General features: G+C 39.4%; 1 protein-coding gene across 1 annotated transcript in view; it reads right to left on the bottom strand.

Moving 5' to 3' along the window:
- The window catches only part of ADGRV1 (adhesion G protein-coupled receptor V1), a 568,614-nt gene that overhangs the window by 68,651 nt on the left and 485,822 nt on the right, over positions 1-14,141 (bottom strand). Inside the window, 1 exon segment of the mRNA XM_045497872.1 lies at positions 72-193. Within this exon segment, the coding sequence (XP_045353828.1) occupies positions 72-193 (122 nt within the window).

Raw genomic sequence — 14,141 nt, 5'->3', positions numbered from 1 at the left:
TTACATTGAAACTCCATGCCCGTGTTCATGAGCATACATGTGTTCCACCAGCAACCAGATTGTAAGCTTACCTGTAGACTGTTGAAAATGACAAAGAGGACCAACATCCAGAAGTGTCTGTAAGCCATGTGCAGGCCTCCCCAAAGCCATGTCACAGAAATCAGGGCAAAGAGATATAAAACCAGCGGGACTTCTGGAAATAAAAAAAAAAAATTTTTTTGAGCTCTGGGATCCTGCGTAGTCACAGATACACACAAATGTATATTGGCTCCTTTCTTGTAACACTCTGTATGCCTAAGTACCCATTTTGAAAGAACAACCTTGGAAATCCCATTCTTATGCCAGAAAAGAGAGGGCACATTGCTGAGTCCACATTCTTTCTGTTTTCCTGATGGGGGTGGGGGGTGGGGTGGTGCAGAATGAGAACTGTTCCTCTCCTAGACTACCACCTGCTGGACTGTTCAGGAAGTGCCATGAACAACTGCAGAGATGCAATCACATTTCATCCCCAGGTAAATCCCCTTAAAAGAGCTTTCCACCAGAAAATGGCAGGCAGCGGTGTTGCTCTGGAAATTAGCGTAGTCCAAGCCAACAATTTAAAACACAAATGATATAATAACTAGCTTGTGTGTCATGGAAAAGTATGTACTCATCCCTTTTTTTTTCTGACAGAGAAGACACCAAACTTCATAGCTAATGTTAGACTAAAGGTGAAGTGACAGGTTCGCTAGTGTGAACACTAAGCTTATTCTGCCTGCTGTTTCTCGTGCAAGTTGTTTCAGTAGTTTTCAGGAGAGATCTCTTCAGGGCCAAGGACTTCATTACTCATTTGTCTTTGATATTTGCATTGGAGAATAATAACCTTAAAAAGGGGATTTTAGTATTTAAATGACTACCTATAGTAGACTTAAAAAGTGAATCAGATCATAACAGCTGCAAATAAACACATTTCAAGCTGTCCGAAAGACATCAGGATGGACCACACCATTGACAACTCTTAGGACAGACTTCAAGGTCCAAATACACCCACCATTTTATCAAGTAATGCCTAAAATCTACATGCACTCTGAAAATTTGAATAGTTAAATAATATGACTTTAGCAATTTTAAAATTTTATTTTGAAACAATGTCAAACTTACAGAAGAGCTGTAAGTACGACAACATAGTTTTTCTCTTCCCTGAACCACTTGAAAGTTGCCTTTCTCCATCACCTTCTGAATACTTTATTTTTTTAAATATATTTTTTAAGCTAACGTTTTTTAAGTTTATTTTTTTGAGTAACCTCTACATGCACTATGGGGCTCGAACTCCTGGCTCCGAGATCAGGAGTGACACCTCTTCTGACAGAGTCTGCCAGGAGCCCCAAAACTTAATTTTTCTGTTGTTTTCATTTTTCCCTCTGAAAACTTTAATGTGTATTTTCTACAAAGATTTTCTCCTACATAAACACAATAGGACCATCAAATCAGGAAATCAATACTCATATATTCCTGCCATCCTCAGATCCCATTCAAGATTTGTCCATTATTTCTGTTATCTTTTTTGCAGCGGAAAGGTACAGCTGACATGTTTCTGTAGTCTCCTTTAATCCCAAACAGTTCATCTGTATGTCCTTGGCTTTTATGACTGACACTTTTGAAGATTACTGGCCAGTTTTTCCTGTGGAGTGTCCTTAAATTTGAGTTCATCTGATCTTTTCCTGTGTTTCAGATTTAAAAACTTGGCAAAAGTCACAGAACTGATACTGGGTTCTTGTTATAGCATTCTTTTATTGGGTGGCACAAAAATTCCATTTGTCCCATTACTTAGGCTGCTCATTCAGGTCATGTGATTAAGGTAGTGGCTGCACAGATTCTCTACTGTGAAGTCAGTCTGTTTTCCTTTGTGATTACTAATTATCTGTGTGGGATTACTTTGAAACTGGATAAAACCCTTCCTCTTATCAAATGTGTGATTTATCCATTATTTATTTTTATAATATGGACTCACAGATTCTCAATTTATTTAAAGGGTTATTGGGGTGCCTGGGTAGCTCAGTAGCTTAAGTGTCTGACTTGATTTCCTCAGGTCATGATCTCACGGTTCATGGGTTTGAGCCTTGTCTCCCCTCCTCCACTCGTGCTGTCCCTGTCTCTCTCAAAATAAATAAATAAACTTGAAAAAAGGGTTATTACTGACTACTATCATTTTGATGCCCAAATTATCCTGAATTTGATTAATGGAAGCCCTTGCAAGATAAGATGGCATCTGTGCCCTTTGTGCCTTTTGTTATGTTCTCATGATTCTGTAAGTAATTCCTTGATTTCTGGCCCAACAAGATGTTTCAAACTTATCTTGTACTTTCCCTGATCCAGTTCTGGTTTCTTTTTGGGGAGAATGGCATTTAGAAACCAAGATTAGGTGGTCAATATGCTTGCTATTATTGGGGTGTTTCTACTCCTAAGCCCTCTCTGTAGACAGAGCTAGAGAATCTATGTAGGTACACATATGAACACACACACACACACACACACACACACACACGTTTACATCTAGATTACTGTAGCTATTTCTATATAATGAACATGATTAGTTCACACTAATATTTCCAAATCCAATCCAAACCACAGGGTTAATTCTCACTTTTTTCCTTTAATTTGTGTAAATCTCTTGTCTGTTGTTAAGAAATCTAGTTCTCGTTATTCTTAATATATTTATCTATTTGACCAATTGCCCTAGTTGATTGTATCTAATCTCTGGGTGCTGTTATTCCTTCTCTTGCACAGATGTCCCCTCAAGCTTATTTGGGTTCTGACATCTCAAGCTGGGCTGTACCCCATCCCTCACACAGATGCCCCCCTCATAACGAACAGGGTTCCCACACTCCATGCTTGAACATCTTCCTGTGGATGGTAATTGTGAAGAGGGCTTTGGGATGGAATTCTTTGAGAAGGGAAGGGAAAGGCAAAAAAAGAAACAGGACAAAAGAAAGGAAAGAAAGGGAAAGGGGGAGGGGAAGAGGAAAATGGAACCTGAGCATTCTTTTTTTTTTTTTTTGAGGAGAAAAAAGCCTTTAAAAGGACACTATGCTGGTATCTTCCCAAAAATACCCTTCATAAAAAAATATAAAATTGCCTGAGTTATTATAACTTCACAGAGAAAATAAGAATAATATAAGACATGGCTTATACAGATGAATAATTCCTTTGTCATTAATGCCTTACAGCAGGACAGGGGAAAATATATTAAGATTTATTTAAATTTTATAAAAATTCATTTTTGTTTAATGAAATCATACAATTTGATAAAGGGCCGGAGGCTCATTTTTACTAATGACAAGATACCCTAATATTTAGGAAACTTCCTATGCTATACTCATTAAATTTTTTAAAGATTAGGTATTAACTCTGGCAATTGCATTCTTTGTTCCACTGTGTAAGTACAAAATTCTATTTATGGCTCTGTGCAGAGTACAAAAGGACATGCATACTCTGCATGGACAACTAGGAACCCAATTTTCAAAATTTGGCCTTCATGTTCCTCTAAAGTGCCTAGCCCAACAAGTGCTGTGTGCTGACAGAGCTCAGTGGGGGAGCTGAGAGAGCATACAGGGGCCTGACCAGAAACACCCAGGCCTATGTTTTTCTGGAACTCTGCAGACAAGTGTGGTGGCTTGGCACCCCAGATCAGAAACTCTGCAAGGAAGAAAGCCAGGCATAAATAACTCAGCGAGTTGAACAATAAACCCCAGGCTGGTTATTCAGCAGTGCAACAACACTGAGGACATGATTTCAGGTGGAAGAAACCTATCTAGGGGTACATCCAGATTTTGCGGGCCTGAAGTTCATACAACTTGAAGAGATATCTTTAAAAAAAATTGCAAAAAGCAAAATTAGGCATAAAATCTTGGAAAGGGCCTATATGCAAGGGAGAGGCCCTAAAACTTAAACTTCATCAGCTTTATGCTAATCCACCTCTGAGGAGGTACCTTCACCCTCTTTGGGGCCTGGAGTAACTGACCACAGGGAAAAGGGCTGTTGGGAGTGGGTGATGGGGACAGACATGGGGTGGGGGGGTGGGTGGTGATGCTAAAAGCTACTGGGAATTCCATTTGGTAAGCAGAAAATTAATGCTGCACTTAGTGAAAATCATATCGGTCGTATATTTCAGAAGCTGACATTTCACATTTGGTGAACGACTAGTAACTTTTCTGTTGACTGTAAAAGTCAGTGCTTACCGAAACAGGTATTTACAACTGGCCACACTAGAAACTTATGTTTACAGGTGAATTTGTTAGAAAACAGAACTTCAATGGCTCTAGGTACTATCACCAGAAACATCTTTGCTGCAAGCATTTTGGGGGCAAACATTTTAGCAAAGTTAAAAAGACAAATGGTTGAGGGTTTGGTTCATTTTTCCACTGACACACTACACTCATTTTATATAAATCTTAGCCCTCAAAATGGTCTCTACACTGGCACCGAGTTTTGAACCAACATTTCCTATAGAACTTTAGGATGTCTATCAGTGAACTGTGACACTATGCCAATAACCAACAGTGTCGAAGGGCTTTTACAATGTACTTCAAAGCTCAGTTACAAATATGCAACCTAGTGTTTGGAAACTGGTAACTCTGGTAATAAAGGAAGAAATTTTAGTGAAACAAAAAAAGTGTGACGATGAACAAGGAGATGAATTAACAAACAAACAAAAGCCTGGCAGTATGAATGAAAGACTCTGAAGACAAATGCTTAGGTACAATCCACAAAATAAAACCTGATACCTGTTCAGGCAATCTACACACGTTTAAAAGGTATTCAGAGATGGGGGGCCTGGGTGGCTCGGTCTATTAAGCATTCAGCTCAGGTCATGATCTCATTGTTCACGAGGTCAAGCTGACAGCACACAGCCTGCTTGGGATTCTCTCTCTCTCGCCCTCTCTCTGCCCCTCTACTACTTGCCTCTTTCTGTCTCTCTCAAAATAAAGAAATAAACTTAAAAAAAAAAAGCACACAAAAAAATAATAAAATGTATTCAGGGGTTCCTGGCTGGCTTAGTACATCATGCGACTCTTGATGTTGGGGTCATGGGTTCAAGCCCCACATCGGGCATGGAGCCCATGTAAAAAAAAATAAAAAATAAAATGCATTAAAATATTTTGTATTCACAATAAGGTCTTTTTGATTTTGCTATTCATTTTTCATATTTCATCATGTTCTTAATAAATGCCCTCTTTTATTTTTCATGACTTTTATCTTTTACGGCCAAATTGCTTTATTGCCTATTAGTTATGTGGTGATTTTGTTGGCAGTGAAAATGGTTGCTATTGTATATACATACGATGGAATATTACTCAGTCTTAAAAAGGAATGAAATTCTGACATGTGCTGCAATGTGGATGAATGTTGAAAACATTGTGTTGATTAGAATAAGCCAGACAAATATTGTAGCATTCCATTTACATGAGGTGCCTGGAGTAGGCAAATTCCTCTAGACAGAAAGTAGAATAGAGTCACCAGGGACTGAGAAAAATGGGGAATAGGAAATTCTGTTTATCGGGTACAGAGTTCATGTTTGAGTTGATGAAAAACTTCTGGAAATGGATAGTGGTGATGGTTGCACAACATTGTGAACGTACTTTTTGCCACTGAATTGTACGCTTAAAAATGGTTAAAATGGTAAATTTTGTGTTATGTATATTTTACTACAATTTTTCGTTAAGGTCATGCTAAAAAAGATAGGCTGGTGTGAAGATGAAGTTTGATGACAGGGAGAGAAAAAAAGAATCAAATCCTCAAAGTACTTGATTTAAATACTTAAATTAGCACAGAGTCATTAATGTGAAAAACGAAGTAGTCTGAAAAGGTTTTAGTGAAAGAAATTACTTGTGGAAAGGAAAAAAAATCAGCAAGTGGATATGTCATTTAGTACTTACCATCATTAAGAAAGTCTACTTATGGGATTTTGTAGATTCCATTGAGAATACATAAAATCTCTTTATGTTTTAGTGGAAAATATGATTTCAATGAATTTAATTGCCATTTTTAAAGAAAGTATGGTGCTGTATTATCTCTTCTCTTTGTAATTGCAGCCTTGGCTTTATTGCTATGCACCAGTGACAACAATAATGGCTTTATTATGGAAATCACACCTCATTTACATGAGGCTGAAATTTATTCTGTGTTTACAATCTTCTAAAGTACTTGTTTTAATTTTACCTCACTGACCTTCTGATTCTAACAATTTGGATGTGCTACTAAAACAAACTCATCAATGTAAAACAAGGAATGCAGCTGTGAAATAATGTGTAGATTTAAGATATTTATGGGGCTATTTCCAACAACAGGCATGTATTATTTTTAAATGAGAAAAAAAGGTAATTGAAAACAAGGTATAGAAAGGCCTTATTTCTTTTTTTATTTTTTTTTATTTTTTTTTTTCAACGTTTATTTATTTTTGGGACAGAGAGAGACAGAGCATGAACGGGGGAGGGGCAGAGAGAGAGAGGGAGACACAGAATCGGAAACAGGCTCCAGGCTCTGAGCCATCAGCCCAGAGCCCGACGCGGGGCTCGAACTCCCAGACCGCGAGATCGTGACCTGGCTGAAGTCGGACGCTTAACCGACTGCGCCACCCAGGCGCCCCGAAAGGCCTTATTTCTAAATTATGGGCGTTTTATTCTGAAATTAGCAGATACTTGGAGGCAGAGAAATTTCATTGATCTGACCCATTTATTGGTGAGAACATATTAATTGCGTTCTTAAGCTTTCTTAACAAGGGACAACGCTAACCCCACAATGCACAGTCACCTACCAGTGTTCTCAGCAAATAAACCAAAAGTCCTGGAAGAATACAACAGGACACACAGTTCACAGAACTGCCAAATCAGCATTAGGATACTGTGGGTAGAACAGATCATGAATCTACAAACACTTACAACAGAATCTGGAGACAGGAGCCGCAGGACTTAGTTTCCCTGTTCTCTAAAGGGGTTTTTAAGAGCTCTTAAATGTTTGTTGCAGCAGGCTAGACTTTGCACATCTCTGCTCTCCGCTATATGCCAGGTTCTTCACTTTTCTTAGGCATCCTTTCTTTCTTTTTTTTTTTTAAATTTTTTTAATGTTTATTTATTTTTGAGACAGAGAGAGACAGAGCATGAACGGGGGAGGGTCAGAGAGAGGGAGACACAGAATCCGAAGCAGGCTCCAGGCTCTGAGCTGTCAGCACAGAGCCCGACGCGGGGCTAGAACTCACGGACCGCGAGATCATGACCTGAGCCGAAGTCGGATGCTTAACCAACTGAGCCACCCAGATGCCCCTCTTAGGCATCCTTTCTAAATTCATAATCTCCACAGTCACTTTCTTTCAATGAGCACTTTAGGGACAGCAATTTCCAAATATGCACCTCCATGTCCCTTGAGCTCTATAATCCCAGGTCTGGAGATTCCCCTTCCTCTCAGACTTTCTCTTCCTTCCTGGTACTAGTACAACCATTCACATAGATTGACCCTGTGCCTCATTTCCCCTCATGTGCTGCACCACATGGGACGTGTTGGGGGGGAACCATCCACGTTAAAGCGCTTGGCACAAAACCTGGCACAAAGCACAAGCTCAGTAAGCCTTACCCACTATCATCCTTATTCTCATGACCATTATGACTTTAGTCAAGTTAGGCAAATAGTGCATGGCTATACATAGCCCCTTCTTACCTATTTGAAGAGCCCAAAAATCAGGTAATAAAAAAACATGTTGAGCTTTTTTTGTACCTGAATTTCCCAAAACTATTTGGCTACAGAACCCTTCTGGAGGCACCTGAGTGGCCCAGCTGCTTGAGCATCTGACTCCTTAAATTTTCTTTTTTTTTTTTTAACATTTATTTTTGAGACAGAGAGAGACAGAGCATGAACAGGGAAGGGGCAGAGAGAGAGGGAGACACAGAATCTGAAACAGGCTCCAGGCTCTGAGCTGTCAGCACAGAGCCCGACGTGGGGCTCGAACTCACGGACCGTGAGATCATGACCTGAGCCGAAGTCGGACGCTCAACCGACCAAGCCACCCAGGCGCCCCAAATTTTCTTTTTTAACGTTTTATTTATTTTTGGGAGACAGAGTGTGAGAGGGGAAGGGGCAGAGAGACAGCTAGACACAGATTCCCAAGCAGGCTCCAGGCTCTCAGCTGTCAGCACAGAGCCCGAGAGCATCTGACTCTTGATTTTGGCTCAGGTTACGATCTCACGGTGCGTGGGTCGAGCCCCATGTTTGTGCTGACAGCACAGAGCCTGCTTGGGATTCTCTCTCTGCCCCTCCCCAACCCTCAAAATAAATAAGTTAACCAAAAAAAAAAAAAAAAAAAAAAACCCTTCTGTTTACTTGACATAATCTGAAGATCACACTTGGAGGAGGGTTGCTGTCAGAGTGTAGACTGTAATTTCCACCACATCCAAACTGTTACTGAAAACTTCCTGAGCAGCCTATTTATTTATTTCTTAAATGTTTATTTATCTATTTTTGAAAGAGAGAGAGCAAGTGAGCAGGGGAGGGGCAGAGAGAGAGACAGGGACAAAGGATCCAAAGCAGGCTCTGAGCTGACAGCAGGAAGCCTGATGTGGAGCTTGAACTCAAAAACCATGAGATCTTGGCCTGAGACAAAGTTGGATGCTTAACCAACAGAGCCACCCAGGTGCTCCCCTGCCAAGCCTATTTAAAATTTTTTTAACAATTATTTATTTTTGAGACACAGAGAGAGAGACAAAGAGAGAGCAAGTGTGAGTGGGGGAGGGGCAGAGAGAGAGAGGGAGGGAGAGAGAGAGAGAGAGAGAGAGGATATGAAGCTCTGCGCTGTGAGCCCTGAGCCCGACGCGGGCTCCAACTCACAACTATGAGACCACAACCTGAGCCAAAATCAAGAGTCAGACACTTAATCGAATGAGCCACCCAAGCTCCCCCTTACCAGCCTATTTAAAATGGACCTCTCAGTGTCTTCTATTCTCTTCCCTCTCCCTTTTCTATTCTAGCCTAACCCATCCAATCCCACTTAAAACTGATGGCAATGAGTCTCAAGAAGGTATTGTGATTCACAAGAATAAACTTCAACTCTAGAAGGTAATTTAAGTAGCCTGCAGGACATCTTAGACAATGGGTACAGCAAACACAACTAATAGTGGGAGCTTACACATACCACCTTTGGACACGGATTTACCCGGACCCTTAACTGATAGGTGAAGAAAGCAAGCCTAATTTGGAAGGATCTGTACAGGTGAAAAAATGGATCTGTAGGCAGAGAAGAGAGTTAATCAATATTGGTCTAGAGTATATTTTCCAGAGGCAGAGAGGAGGAATGTGAACAGGTTTTCAGAGGAGTCTCAAGGTCTCTGAGAACCTAAATAACGGTACTTTGTCACCAGCTGACTTAGGGCTGCCCTGGATGCTAAAGGACAGTCCAGTGTCAGGCCTACTTTGAGTGTGATTTATTGGGAATGAAAAAAAATAGTACAAGCCTAGAATTATGGTCTCGCCTTGCAAAAGCTATATATAATTTCCAATTTGCAGACTATAATTTTGAATCTAAGGAGAATAATCAAGTTAGATGAGACATACCCACATGGACCTTGCACAAACTGTTATTAGAGTAATTCCATTTGAACCATGTACTTCAAAGTTGCCAGATAATATCCTCCTGGGGGGGGGGGTTGTCAAATAGGTCTGTGATACTTAAGGAAAAGGTTAAATGGTCTGTTTTCTTCTTGTGAGGAGGATGTCTTGGAACTATGGGGAGAATTATCACTTGGGTTCACAGCCAACATAGTGATTTTTAACACACTTCATAAACATTTCACACAATGACATTATGACAGAAGTTTTTAGGAGGTCTAGAACAAACATGAAGCCAGCCAACTAACAACTGAAGACTGGCTTAACCTAGTTTACTAACTACACTACCAGTTACTCAGCCATTAAAGAGTTCAAAACACTCATCCCCAGGCATGCTCAGACACCTAACAGCAATTTCCAACACATTTAGCTTCTATAATACTATGAAAATATACAATGTGTCTTTCAACCTGCTTACATCTATATTTTGAATCTTACTATATGGCCTCATAATTTTTGGAAATTAGGTTACTATGTATTTGGCCATGAATAGCCAGTTATATTTTACAGATGGTTTGATAGGACACCACACAGTAGTCATTAAGAGTTAACAGGCTCACATTCAACACTGAAGTCTTGAGTCAATTCTGACACAATGTCTCATAAAAATTAATACTAAAGATGTGTTCAAGAAAATATTTTTACAGTGTGTTAAATATGTCAGTTCCAGAATTGTTTTCTGGTAGACCCTCAATCTGGATAAATGCCAGCTGACCTCACACTTATTTCCTTTAATTTGGTTCTCTAGCTATCACATTGCAAAACTGTAACACGAATTTAAAATTTTACTTTATTTTTATTTCGTTTGCCATGTCACTATTCTAAAAAGTCTACTTGAGCTAAATCCTTTGGATCTTCTCTGTCAATGTGATTAATTGCATCTCTTCTTCCTACGGCTGTCAGATTATCAGGGCATCGTCTGGTCTTTTTTTTTTTTTTTAATGTGTTTATTTATTCTGGTGGGGGGGGGGCGGCGCAGAGAGAGAGTGAGGCAGAGGATCTGAAGTGGGCTCTGTGTGGACAGCAAAAACCCTGACACAGGGCTCCAACTCACAAACAGTGCGTTCACGACCTGAGTCAAAAAGGGACGCTTAACCTATTGAGCCACCCAGGTGCCCTAGGGCATTGTCTCATCTTCAAAATGATGTAATGTATTTCACAAAAGCTTTGAGGATATTACTTACGCTCTGTTGTTAAATAATATCTGTAAGTAGAGAAAACTAACACAAAACCCACATACAGAGCTGTTTGCAGGTATACACAATAATAACAGACCATAAAGTGGTATAATATCTGTGTTACACACAGGCTTATCATTGTTCATGTAAGCAATGGCACAGTACCCACAGGTGTGGCCAGGAATTTTATCCATGTGGAAGTAAACTAATATCTTATTGCTTATTCTTACTAACAACCTTGGACCAAGCCCTTACAGAGAAAATAAGAGGAACCATTGTGTTTAAGAAAGAAAGGCAATATCCAGATTGGATGCCATGTGTATCATTTACAGAGAAGGAGGCTGTCCAAGACGACAGTAACATCAATATGGATAATGTTTTTATATTAGTGACCAAAGTGATTTGTACCCAATGATATACCATTAAAATTTCTTTGTATATTTGTCATATGTGTATTACATATTTGTAATGTCATATGGACAGCTTAAAATCTGTGAGATCTTAATTCCAACCTTTTTTCTCTTTTTCTCCTCTTTCATTGGGAATTCAAATTGTTAATGGTTAGACTGATTCATGGGTATCTGATATTAGTAGCAAATTTTGTCCTAGGCTCAAAATTATGTTTCCACATTTTTTTTTTAAGAGTAAGAGCACTGGATAAAGAAGATGTGGGAGGTACACACACACACACACACACACACACACACACAGGAATATTAAACAGCCATAAAAAGGATGAGATCTTGCCATCCACAACAACACAGATGTGCCTAGAGGGTAGCATACTAAGTGAAATTAAATCAGACTGAGAAAGACGTATGATTTAACTTACGTGTGGAATCTAAACAACCAAACAAATGAATAAACAGACAAACAAAAAGCAGATACAGATCTATTAAACCTGAGAACAAACTGATGGATGCCAGAGGGGAGGTGGGTAGGAAGATGGGCAAAATGGGAGAAGGGGATTGGGAGGTAGAGGCTTTCAGTTTCTGGATGAATAAGTCATAGGAATAAAAGTTACTGCATAGGGAGTGTAATCAATGATACTTATAGGCTTGCATGGTGACAGATGGTAGCTAAGTTTGTGGTGAGCACAGCATAAGGTATAGAGAAACTGAATCACTATGTCCTACACCTGAAACTAATGTAACATTGTGTGTCAAATATACTCAAATAAAATTTTTTAAAATTAAATCTCCCTTCCTTAGGGGCAAAAAAAGAGTGAGAGCATTGGAATTTTATTTAACTCTAGGTACCATGGTTTTGGCATTAGTAGATAAGACTAACGAAAGAGCAGCCATACAGTTTTTTTGGCCACTGCGCTTCCCAAGTTCCCCAAAGGAGCCATTTTTACTATTCGATTCTGTCTTTACTAGACAGGTCCTGCTACAGTTTGTGTTTGTTTCTATCCATTTGTTACTTTTTTTTTTTTTTTTTTAACCAGGTGGAATTTTGTGAAACGCATTTGTAAAAAACCAAATTTTTTTTCCTGGTTGATAAAGCAGCTTTAATATAACCATAGAATGAGTGTTTATTTGCAAATACTCTGGAATTTCCCTCTCCTTTCTCAGGAGAGAGGAAACCACCACACTTCTTAGAAATTGTATAATTAAATGAGTGTAAGGATCAAAAATTGTTCATTTCAATGACTTGTTAATTTACAACACTGATTTACACCAGCTTTATAGAACTGTGCAATAGGGCTTCAAATTGTTCTTCAACAACCTCAGTCTTTACTCCAATCCAATATCTACTTCTTTCTGTAAGTTGGTGCATCCTAATTATAAATCACATCATTTACTTTCCTGAAGGTTATTTATAATAAATTTTACAATTTGCTTCTGTCAAATTCCATTAAAAGAAAAAGATCTGTTTTGAATATGGGCCCTTGGCAAATTACATTTTTTTTTTTTTTTAAAAAAGCATGCACTGAGTTTGATTGGGTGGGATTTATTCATAAAAAAGGCAGAAGTGCAGCTATATGAGCAAGGACTCCGGAGTCAGACTACTTGAAGGCCATTTACCAGTTGTGTGACCTTGGTAAGTCACTTCACTGCTCTGAGACACAAGCTCCTCATCAGTAAAGTGACAATCATATTAGTATCTGCCAAATAACGTCTTGTGTATCTAGGGAGAATTAAATGGTTGAAATGCATAACACTTTGAACAGTGTTATGTACATTTTGGCTATTGCTTGTTATTAAGAAATATGTTTTAGCAAGCATCAAAAATATATTAGATAAAATGTGACAGATAAGAGGATGAATTACATATGCATATTCCTTCAAATAGCACACACACACCCACCCACCCCCCCCCCCCCCCACACACACACCCTATACTAAAAGGTAGAAGATAAGTATTAGAAGAGAGAGACCAAGTTACAAAAAAACCCAGGGAAGGCAGCAGTTAACTCCCACTGATAGTATTGAGAAGGGGAAGGAATTTCAGGTGGGCCTTGAAGATGAGATCTATTTCAGCACGTAAGTATTGAGATTAACGTACTGGGAACAGCCAAAAGAGAGCCGAAAGAGGCAAATGCATAAATTAGTGTAAATTAGTCTTTCCGCTTGGAATTAAAGGTCAAAGAAGGTGCTTAATGAGGAGAATGTTTGTAGCACTACATGGTGAAGGCATCTTGAGGGCTAGGTTAGCAATACAGAATTATTTTATAGGAAATGAAAGCCATTTAAAATTTCTGAGAAAGAGGTGTGGCCTTATCAAAACAAAGCTTAATCTCAAAGGAAAGTAAATAGATTGGCGGAGAGACTGCTGCAGGCAAGGACACCGGTTAGGCAACTACTGCTGTGGTCAAAGGGGGAGATAATGAAGGCCTGAGGCAAGGGAACGGCAGAGGAGAGGCCACCACAAAGGAGAGGACACAAAAATGTTACCGAAATAGAATCTAGTCATACCCCCAAATCACAAACCAATGAGAAACTTCAAAATTATGCAGATATTAGGACTTTACTGAAGATTCTAATTCAGTATGTCTGCAGGGAGACTCATTAAAGCATCATTTTTGAAAATCTGACTTTTTTTTTAAACTAGGCTCTGCACCCAATGTGGGGCTTTAACTCATAACCCTGGGCTCAACAGTAGCAGGCTCTACCGACTAAGCCCGCCAGGTGTCCCTCTGAAAGTCTATTTTTTTTTTAAATTATTTTTTTAAATGTTTATTTATTTTTGAGAGAGAGAGAGAGAGAGAGAGAGAGAGCGAGCATGTGAGGGGGTAAGGGCAGACAGAGAGGGAGACACAGAATCCAAAGCAGAGTCCAGGCTATGAGCTGTCAGCACAGAGCCCGACGCAGGGCTCAAACTAAGAAGCTG

The sequence above is a fragment of the Leopardus geoffroyi genome, chromosome A1, assembly GCF_018350155.1.
Source record: "Leopardus geoffroyi isolate Oge1 chromosome A1, O.geoffroyi_Oge1_pat1.0, whole genome shotgun sequence".
Taxonomy (NCBI): domain Eukaryota; kingdom Metazoa; phylum Chordata; class Mammalia; order Carnivora; family Felidae; genus Leopardus; species Leopardus geoffroyi.
The sequence above is the reverse complement of the archived record's forward strand: the minus strand, read 5'-3'. Positions and strand labels throughout refer to the sequence as shown.